The sequence below is a fragment of the Aspergillus nomiae genome (genome assembly GCF_001204775.2).
Source record: "Aspergillus nomiae NRRL 13137 chromosome Unknown contig00025, whole genome shotgun sequence".
NCBI lineage: Eukaryota > Fungi > Ascomycota > Eurotiomycetes > Eurotiales > Aspergillaceae > Aspergillus > Aspergillus nomiae.
In genome coordinates this window covers 152,171-162,890 of record NW_015378080.1, presented here as the reverse complement: position 1 = coordinate 162,890, position 10,720 = coordinate 152,171, and the positions used below count along the sequence as shown (strand labels likewise).

The following is a 10,720-nucleotide window of genomic DNA, read 5'->3' as shown; positions in this document are numbered from 1 at the left end:
AAGGAAACCCGTTCTTTAGGCATTTTCCACCAGGATCTTCGTCCAGAAAACATCTTGTGGAATGCTGAGATTAAACGAGCCTTAATCATTGATTTCCATCGATGCACATTAGACCGTCGGCCGATGCACAAGCGGCCAGATTCTCTCAAGCGATTGCGGCGTGGACCTGAAGAACGTGAATCCAGAAGATTGCGTGTGACGTGAGTAAAGCCATTGGAGACGGAATTTGAGTACTGCGGAGATCGGCTGGTCCTTAGAAAAGATGACACTAATAGCGGTTGGGTACTTAACAGGGAAATGATAGTTCCTGATGGACGCGGGCCATCCCCACTAGGACCTGCGGCTTCGCAGAAGCTCAGTTCCATTCGCCTTGCACTGATTCATCTAGTGCTTTGATCGGTCTTAAGTTACTGACCAGTAACTTATAAGCCCAGCCAACGCACTACCCATGCGTATCACGTTCCTTGCTGCCAATGGCCGCAGCTTGTGCCGACCACGCTTTATAACGCGCCGTCTCACTGTTATAAAACCCGACTAGAAAGCTGTCGTCCTGGAGGAGGCAGAATTGCGGGGACAAGAAGACGATGAGACAGAAGGGTTATACGTTTCATCCAGCCCACAGCCTTTACTGGAGCGAGCAAGCGAGGGGGATTCCCTTTCCCGTGGGTTATAGCTATATCCACACAGAGGCGCCATATGGTCCTGGCGAATCCTGAACTTTCCCAGAAGATCCTTCTCTGTGTTGATCATGGCCTGCAGATGATCCACCGCTACTCTGACCAACATCTTCACAGGAACGGGCTACTGTGGGAGCATCATCGTGTTCCAACAGTCTCAACGAGTTTTAGCTACGGTAGCGGATCTATGCTACTTCTGTTTGTTTCCCTGTCCAAGAGAGACTCACTGTGGTGTAATCTCCGAGGCTATGGTCGTTGGCGATGATTGCGAGCCGCTACTTTGGCTAAGACAAAGAAAGTGTCACTATCCTGGCTTATATAAGGTAGTTTACTAATATAATTATGAGTCGCAGTAATTGACCATTTGTAAACCCTGCAGAGGCTCTGACTTCTCTGCGTCTTACTGCAGACAGACGACATGGTCTTTGGTTTGGTTGTTGGAGGTCTCCAGAAAGTGATCTTTAGTTCCTTTGTACCAACACGTGAAGGCAATGAAGAGTACTTCTAAAGCTAATAGGGGCATTTCTACTGATCGAGTGAATTTAAGTCTCGTACTACTAGTATTTACATGCAGTCTATAGAGATTAGGTCACGGGGGTTGCCCCGGCCACTTTGAAACCCCGCTTTGGTGTTTTCTTTCATTGTTCCCGATCCCATACGGCGCATTCGATCCCGAAGCCCGTCTTTCCGAATCCTTACATTCGGCGAACCTTTCTCCACGTAAGGTCCCCTGCCCAATTCGATGCGCGCAGACTAACCTCTGCAAGCTATCTACGAACGCGAATACACTCCTCCCTCCCTCTTCCTGTCATCCATCGCCCGTTGGAACTGGCCTACTTTCCGTGGAACGGCCAGAAAATGGCAGACAAGAATACATATCTCAAATACAAGCGGGACCAAAGACTCCTGGTTTATTGGATTACCAACACTTCCAATCAAATCATCAAGACCAGCGCACCAGGGGCCTCGATAGCCATCAACACAACAGGAAAGGTCTCGCTGGCAACTCTGAAGTCATTGTCAGAGCTTATTGCAAAATATATCAAGCCGATACCCCCAACTATATTCCGCCTGTTCAAGTCTATTATCGAGGCCAGGAAAAACACTCATAGTCAATTCTTGAGAATTGTCGCCTCCAACCCAGACCCAGATATCCAAAAGAGTAATGATGCACACAGACACTGGATCAATGGTTTGACCGAGGCATTCAATGCATTGGGAGGAGAGTCGTGGCTCTCGGAGCAGAAAAGCAACCTCGACGTGGCTGACGAAGACGAGGAGGAAGTCGTCTTTGCCAATAAATTCTCGACTCTCAGTTTGAACGTGTCAGCCGGCGAAGACCAGGGACATGAGGATGAAGACGACAACGATGACGAGGAGCAGGTTGCGGCAACTGTGCGGTCGAAGGCTAAGGCTGGCAAGAAAGGAAAGAAGGGCAGACGAACACGGAAACCCAAGACAAAAGTGGCGACTGCGGCTCTTACCCCATGCCTCGACGAAGTTCCACTGGAAAGCTATCGTATTATTGAGGACGAGACTGGAATTATTACAGATTATCTGATGGCGACCTACTCGTTCGTCAGACAATGGGTCGAGCTCCGCCATTACCTGCAAGGTGTTTGGCGCGACGTGGCCTACAATGGCCTGAACAGTGCGGTCGCAGCGACTCTGTCGAACATTGCTATTGCGATGATCAAGGACACCCAATCCCAGATTTTTGTTGATTTCCCTGGGCATGAATCGTTCGAGACCATCATGAAAACTATCACCCGTGGTGATCCCGATAAGGCCCAGGGCATGTTTCAGATGGAGCTTCACCAAACCTGTACCGACGGTAGTAGTGATCTAGTCGAGGCTTCTGAGTTGGATGTGAGAGAGGAGTTTCTGATACATTCCTATCAGAACTTGGTCGACTTTATGACGGACTTTCAGAAGACACACAGTGGCAAGCCAACCAAGAATATGTCTAAAGAGATACGGGATTGGGACCCGACGTTGGATCTTGAAAGAGCGACCAAAGAACAGCGCTTGAGGTGGCGTCGGTCTTACACGATCAACTGGTTGTATGACCTGGTCAACATCAATTCCTCAATTGTTGTGCAACGCAGGACATTAAGAGGGCAGAAAATTCCCCTCGAGACCGTTGACTGGTCTGAAACTGGACCTTGGCACTTTCATCGACGGTTGTTTGGCATCACTGAATTTGCCGGCGAAATTACCCACTTTGCGGTGCAGAAGCCTGGGGCTAAAATTCAGTCCAGTATTCTTCCTCATCATGTCTTCCAGCTTCAGTGCATAGTGGATTCCCTAACGGTGTCTCGAGGCTGGTCTTTCCATATTTTGGTAGGCCATGTCCTGGGGTCCCCAGCCTCTGAGTTCCGCCCCAGAAGAGACGTTGATTTGTTCATGGACCGTGACCAGGACAAGCCTATGTCAGGATACTGTACCGGTGTTGAGGTACTAAGCCAATGCTTTGAAAAGGATGCGATGCTTCATGGAGACCCACAGCGGCACGAGAAAATCAACACAATGCTCCACGGGTTAAGAGATGATTTTGTGAACTGGCTTGGGGAAAGCAAGTACATGTACGGCTTGGCGACCATCCCCCCGTCTAGGTTTTCACACATAAACGCCAACGGACTGTGGGAATATTCCCCATTCCTTTGTGGTGCTGGTTTGATGGAAGCACTTGAACTGGCGTATGGGATGGGCCTTGCCATGTGGGACCGTGTTCCCGAGCCCCTGTGCGTTATCCATCTCCATAACATGCTGGTCCAGAAGGGTTATATCTCGCAGCCAGTGGGGTTGTATGATACTTTTGAAAAGTTATTCGCGGAATCCTTTTATGCCAATGGAAAGGCACCTACATCCAACTTTGAAAAAGCGTTTGAAGCCCGGGTTGGTCCTCCTAGGTCTAGACGAGAAACTTTTCGGCGACGGCAACTGGGACGACAGGTCGCTAAATATGCAACGGATGTGCACGGTCTTCTGGATAGCAATACCAATCGCTTCTTCCAGGCCAAATCCTTCCTACGTCTCTACCGCGCGGCGCGCTGGGTTCCGGATCGGATTCCAGATGAGGATATCCCTATCCCCTCGATCTTGGGCCTCTTTCGTCTGACTGAGGCCAAGAGGGTCACTGATCCTGTCACCGGAAGAATCGCCCTTGAAGATATTGACTTGGTCAAGCGTGCCAGATCTGTCGGGATGGATGATAGGTCGATCATTGAGATTTCGTCGCAGTGGGCATCACTTGAACACGAGCAAACCATTGACCCAAAGGTTCTCGAAAGCATCAAGACCAATATGCCAGAGGGATACGAGGCCAAGGGACTGGGAGTGTCGACAAGTCTATTGCATAGTACACCTCGGAAATCTGTCCTCGGAATCGCGCAATACTTAGAGGCCCTCAAGCTGGACATTTTCGGCGAGATATGCGGGGATACGAGGCCAGTACTCAGTGTGAACTATGTGATGGTGCTTGTGTGCTTCATGATCTTGTTTATGCGCATTGAAGACGAGCTAAAGAGTCGTCGGAACCCACTATGGGTCCAGGCCTATGAGGGGAACACGGCTATAACACGGGAGAAAAGATTGTCGCTCACTGCGCTGGTCCTGGCGCAAGAGGATGAAGAGTGCATGCAGGTAATGGCTGATGCGTTCCAGAACCTGAGATTGGGCTTTAAGGGCTATATTTACTGGGACGATTTGTACAAAGAGGGGAGTAAAATGGAGCAAAATAGTGATCCTTTTGGGCTGGATACTTGTATGGTGATGTGAACTACCAGGGCCTTAAGGTCCTTTGGCTTGATCAAATCCATGTACAACAGGGATCTCGACAATTTAAGTTGAAAATAAGACATGATAACACTTTACTTGCAACTGACTCATCTTTGCCTAGAAGCTCATCTGAGCTACAACTGGTGGAATATCCTCTACTGATCGAAAGACCAGACTCGCAAGTAAAATTCCAATGCTGCTTTCTTGCAGTTCGGATGTACCTATACAATCACACCCAGCTATTCGTCCTGCTCCCTTGGTCAGTGTATAAGAACTGCAACATTTATCAAATACAGAAAGACGCGGAGAAACGATATCTGCAAGCATATAAGCAGTGTTGTTTACATAGTATGTATTCTATGGATCTCTAGGAAATTTACTCGTATACAGTTTCTGGTCAGATCGTATGATATATACTACCTCCGGCAGGCTTGTCACCAGCGGTCTACCACACCCAAAACATGATATGAAGACTAGTCTAATCATAAGTCAAATTATACCTGCCGCCAAAAAAATATATATATATTGAAAAGATCAATAACGCCTTAACGGCCGGACAATGCTTAAAATAGATACGGATCCACACTCGGCTGTAAGGCTGATTCGGATAGTGGAGCCACCCAGGTGAAGAACTTTTCACAGCACCACAATCACTCGCCAACAGGCTCAAAACACAAAAAAATTGACCGACGCAGGGATCGAACCTGCAATCTCTTGATTCGTAGTCAAGCGCCTTGCCATTGGGCCAGCCGGCCTTGATTGTTGAAAGAGTGAGACCTTAACAGGTTTATGTTCGAGGGATAGGTTTGGAAAAGTGGTCATGAAGATTCTTGGTATGTTACATTGGGTATATAGAGAAAAGAAACAACACATGAAAAGTGCAAAAGAGTGTAAAGACATCGGATCATGTAGGGTCAACAACGATCATCGCACATCGCCAGTAAGCGCTCCTTTTCACTGGAGGCGCTTTCCACCACCACTATCCGGGGGATGCTCGACTGCTCCTGCTCCCGCTGCTTCTTCTGCTTCCTGCAACCCCGAACACAGTAGAACACTGAGATGATGATCTTGCCCATCACGAATCCAACCATGCACGCTACCACGCCCGCCACTACGCCCAGCAGGGCGGGCATCACGACCGGACGCATCAGTCTCCCGAAGTTCTTCTCCCGGCCGGCCCAGTAGCCGGGCCTGTGGTGATAGGGGTGATGCTCTGGAGCGATCGTACGGTGCTTGTCGACTGGAGGCTGTTGCATGTGGCCATGCTGCGGCCGCGCGGTCGCATGCTTCGGTCCTGGCCCGTGCATGCAGTCCTTGACGGCGTCCTTCATTGCCTGAATGCTAGCGGTTAATTGGGCCATCCATGATGGCGGTCCGTCGGGATGGTGGTGACCGTGGATGGGGTTGGTTTCGAGTTGAGTGATTTGGAGATTTCCCTCCGAGTCTTGAGTCACTGTGATCGTGACGAGGTGATCGGAGGCGGGCCGCCCTTGTAGGTCGAATAGTCTGAGTTTCAACAGGAAGACGCCCCCTAGTGCCTCGTCCGGGCGTGATGGCATGGGTCGGACATCGAGTTCATAGGCCAGGTCGACAGTCTCTCGGCCCGAATGAAAATGCCGAACTGCATGGAATCGCATTGGGAAAGTGGGTGGAAAATGGGGTCATGGTTGGCGAGTAGGGTGCCATTTTCCGTAGAGAAGTCCAGGGTCTGTCTGAGTTAGCGACAGGGCTCTCATCCTAGTTCTGGCTTCGTAAGTCCGAACTCACCAGATGGGAATGGAGGTCGATATCTTTTGAACACTCGGTATTTGAGAATGAACAAAGAGCGGTCGGCACATTGGTTGGACGGGCGTTGGAGATGATTCGGCTTCGAAACTCGGGATCCAGCCCGGACAGTTCGACCTTATGCTCTGGCAGAGATAACGCAGCACAGCTGCTCAGAAAGAACGCGCCTGTCACAGACAGGAAACGCAGCAACATGGTGGGGGGCGTTGTGGTGGATGTCGGAATGAGTGTAGTAGTAAAGGTTCAAGGATGAAGGTGGCAGTTAAGGGTTCGGATGAAAGCGTGACCGGGTGCGGTTATTTCCCTTCTGTAACTGGGCGAGAGTTGGTACAGAAGTGGCAACCGTCGAGGGAAAGGAAGAAAAACGGGAGTCAGAGGGGATTATATAAAGGCAAGAGGGGTCAATAAGGCTTATATGCATTTATTAATACATTAGGTTTAGAACCTTGACTCACTCTAGGCATCTGGGGAACATCCGATTGCCAACACTGGACGATCGCGAACTGACACCTTCTGGCAACGAATGGACCCTCATAGACAAACCAATGAAGATTAGGGAGTGGTGTACAATATGATTGGGCAGAGGGAGACTCGTGGGTCGAAGATTTCCTGGGCATGGATCGATCGCGTTCAGATGTCGAAGGCTGAGTACTGGACTAAAAAAAGACCAAAAAATTCTTCTGAGTAGCGCCTTAGCCCGTCTCACCATGAGACTGACTACATACCGAAGTGCTGATCATCGTACTTAGCCGATTTGGTGCAATTTGCATTGTGATTTCCTCTCGGGAGCCTCATCTAGGAAACAAATCTACGCTGAGATACGGGAGAGTTTGGCGATCATCCTTTGAGCGGAAGACATGTCATGCAAAGGTGGTTGCCCGTAAATGCAAGAGAACCTAGAATCCAAGCTGATAGGGGAGTGTGGTCAGGTGTCGCAGGATCAGCCATTGGCTGCGCCTCTCGTTGGCTCAGGGTCCAAAACGATGCCCCACGACAAGCTTCTTTTCGGGGGCTTGAAGAGGCAATGATAGCCGGCCGCGGAGATCAATGCTGGCCTCTGATTGCGCCACTCGTCTGTTGTACTCTTTTTCCCATTTCACTACATAGCCGACGTGTCCCGAGCGCATATCCGCCAGTATACTCGCATGTCCCCGAGGATATTGGCAGGAGACATATGCTGTGCTCTCCGCTGAACTGTAGGCCTTTCGGAAGGTCGAGCACGATCAATGACCACTGCATTGCAACAGCTAAATTTGGCCCAGACGCCAAAGTGGAGCATTTTTTGAGGCAGTGCATCGACACCATTGGCCGCGAGGCAGTTTGAGGGATTAACTGCTCCAATAACAGTGAGGCCAAAAGCTTAGCAACCAAGTTTAATTAGTGACCCGTATTTGTCCCTTCTTTGTCTTACTGGCCGTTGTGATTGGGACTTTTCGGAGGGTCCTTACCGTGGTTCTCGACACTGAAGAACGTCCCCGACTCGAGCCTCACCAAACCCTACTTTTGGTATTATGTCTGCCTACAGCGTCACATTCTCCGGATCCGTAGACATTGGATCCTTAACTTTGGATTTTTGATTTTCATTGTCTGCCTTTTTCTAGTTTACTCTCTTCTGAAACTACGATCCACCCAGAACCACTGTTTGTGTTGTTCGGACGCTCCGAACCATCATAGACTTCTGAGACATCTTCCGGAACATAATGCGTGCGCTCCACTTGCTGGCCTTGTTTTTCTACGAAATCCCACATGGTTTGAATTTAGGATAGAAGTGCTCCTCATGGTCTGCTGTCACCGAAGCCAAGCTCACGGGGAGCCATTGACTGACTGGGTTTCACCTGGCATGAATGGCTCAAGCGCCACATTGAATCTGGGCCTGAAATACGAGTTTTCTTTTACAAATACCGTGCGATCCGCCCTTATCCGCTGCAACACTGGAATTCCCCGTGTGACCATCTAGGGTTTTACTGTGCTAAACCCTCCAGTTGGACGTTGGAACGTCAAGCTTATTTGTTTGCTTCCTTCCGTGGGGGTCGTACGGACATTTTCTATGGAATGACCTGCCATACCCCTATGTTGGTAGCCAACAACCAACGCAAGGGCTTCTCCACTCATGCAGCCTCCGGCTGTTGCGGACAAACAGATGTTGATCAAATCTCCTCAGTATCTTTAGGCTTAGGCAGAGAAAGCTCTCATAGGTTTAGCGGAGGGACTACACGTACTTTCACCCACTCCCCTGTACCATTCCGGATGCACGTGGTCTATGAAACACGGCCTGATTTCCTCGGGTCTTCGTTGGTCTTCTACCTATACTGGTTATGGAAGTAACCTCGCGAGGGTGGGTCTCAAAGTCGCTACTTTGTGTATTGACCCCCGCATAGATGCCCTAGGGCTGCCTATCCTGCAGACTCTGAATAAGGCAATAAAGGTGGATCGTGGGATATTGCTCTTGATCCTTGTAAGGCCAATGGTCCACTGAATATAACACTGTTGCCTGAGAATATCGGCCGGTCCTCCTCCAGGCAACCGGCAATTGTTCTCCACTATAGTGGAATCTTGGGTTTCTTATTTCAAGCCTTAATTTTCTTTTCGCTGCTGCCTTGTTGCTTTAGGGCTAGAGATGCCTTAGGATATACTCGAAGCGTGTCGATTCGCCCCACCTAGAGATATGGAAGAAGGCAAACGCAGGCGCGGACCGTTACTCATAGTTCTGACATCGAGAAATGGCTATCTTGTGCATGTGGAGTGAATCTAGCGTACTATTCGCTGGGACTGATGCTTAACTCGACAGCTCTTCCTTTCTGTTCCGCTCTTTCAGCGGCCTGAGCAACCAAGGGCAGATGGGCAGTCCCTCCATTGAAATTCACATCATTACATTCCTTTTAGGCCATTCTCTGATGTGTGCTTTGGCCTCTCCATGCCTCTTTCGAATTGCCTTGCACTATCTACACGACTTCCCTTCGTTGCATCACGCCATCATCACATCATTTATCGTCCACCTCGCGCACCTTAAACTCTAACATCCCGTTCGACGGCACTGCGTGCTCATCTTGCAACTTCATCGCCGTCTCGACTCCGGCAGCAGGTACACGATACTCGAACCTCTTTCCGGGCCCAGGCAACTGTCCGCCAGGAAGGGCATATGGGAAAGGCAGGTATTCCGGCATCAGACCCAGCTGCACGAGAACTGTCGCCTGATCCCATGCGATATGCTCGTGATATAAGCGATCTCCACGAATGTTCACAACTGAGGTAAATGGGATACGGAGTGCCTTGCCAGTTGGCGGGATACCGGGGATTCTGATCACGTTAGCTATAACTGGGATAACGCCATCGACCAGAGCGGCACGATGGGAAGGTAGGTATTAAGGTATGGTATTTCTACTCACAACCAGTCGATCTCTTTATTATGTGTCAAGCTGAAGATGAACTCGTCGACGATCCGGTCGGTGCCGACCGTTCGGCTGATGAGTTCCAGTGCAGTGTCGCTTGGGTTGTTGAAAATGAAATTCTCCAGGTAGAATTTGCTCAGGCGTGCTCGTCCGATTCCGCCCGTCATCTTGTCGAGTCAGTCTGAGGGCACGACCATGTGCATGAGAAGGCGATACTCACAGTCGGGATATGGTTGACGTATGGCTCCTGCACCATCGTCGCCATGGTCTTTTCCACGGACCGATCTCCGAATTCGTACCACGTGTGCTCGTCCCAGATCTTCTCCAGATCGAAGTACGGCCCGTCCAGCTGTTTCTTCAGGAAGGTCAGGGATCGCGTGTGCGCGACGCCGGCAGACGTGATTTTGAAGTCAGCATGCCCCGGGACGATGAACCCGGCGGAAGCAACATCCACATATGAGTAAACAGTGTGATTGTCCTTCTTTTCAATGCCCGGGGCTTGGACGTTCCCAGGAATATGTGAGAGAGTGGGAATCGATTCCTCAATCATATCCCAGGAGCCGAAGAACACTGCAGCCGCAAGCGTTTTGTTCAAAGCTGCGATGGCATTGCCCAGGATCTTTCCGAACCCAGGCGCATAATCGGCGGGAGAACCGTAGACTAGATGCGATCAGCGTGCACTCATCGTAAAGTAATAGACTATTTAATACCCAATGTGGCAAACCTATCTCCTTTCTCACACTCATCCGATGACTCAAACGCTTCAATGCCTCGCTTCACAAGTGCTAAAACACCACTCTCGTCTGCGCTGGCCTCATGATCCAAAGTAATCTGCACCACCGCATAGCTCTCCTCTGCCCACTTCTGCACGGGCTCCGGATCCAGACTGGTGTTCTTTGCTTGACACCCTGCATAGCCAGACGGGCGGATGATTATTAGACCGGGTCCACGCCCGCATCGCGAAAGTGGGGGCTGGAGGACAATGTTTTGGCCCAGAGACACTGGAGGCGCGGAAGGGAGAGCTGGCGCGGCCATTTTGGTGATCTGGTTCCGTTTTCCTTTTTCACAATGGATTGTTCGGACTGCTAC

At 50.1% G+C, this 10,720-nt stretch overlaps 3 protein-coding genes across 3 annotated transcripts; 1 reads left to right on the top strand and 2 right to left on the bottom strand.

The window, feature by feature from the left end:
* Nucleotides 1-1,535: 1,535 nt before the first annotated feature.
* On the top strand, nucleotides 1,536-4,457 carry ANOM_002006 (uncharacterized protein; the record flags this gene model as incomplete). The annotated part of the gene is made up of 1 exon (XM_015547263.1): nucleotides 1,536-4,457. The coding sequence occupies one exon, from the start codon at nucleotides 1,536-1,538 to the stop codon at nucleotides 4,455-4,457; it is 2,922 nt and encodes a 973-aa protein (XP_015410687.1).
* A 914-nt stretch (nucleotides 4,458-5,371) lies between these two features.
* On the bottom strand, nucleotides 5,372-6,437 carry ANOM_002005 (uncharacterized protein; the record flags this gene model as incomplete). The annotated part of the gene is made up of 3 exons (XM_015547262.1): nucleotides 5,372-5,963; nucleotides 6,026-6,165; nucleotides 6,225-6,437. The coding sequence occupies 3 exons, from the start codon at nucleotides 6,435-6,437 to the stop codon at nucleotides 5,372-5,374; spliced, it is 945 nt and encodes a 314-aa protein (XP_015410681.1).
* A 2,786-nt stretch (nucleotides 6,438-9,223) lies between these two features.
* On the bottom strand, nucleotides 9,224-10,666 carry ANOM_002004 (uncharacterized protein; the record flags this gene model as incomplete). The annotated part of the gene is made up of 4 exons (XM_015547261.1): nucleotides 9,224-9,539; nucleotides 9,629-9,798; nucleotides 9,852-10,291; nucleotides 10,342-10,666. The coding sequence occupies 4 exons, from the start codon at nucleotides 10,664-10,666 to the stop codon at nucleotides 9,224-9,226; spliced, it is 1,251 nt and encodes a 416-aa protein (XP_015410682.1).
* Nucleotides 10,667-10,720: the final 54 nt, after the last annotated feature.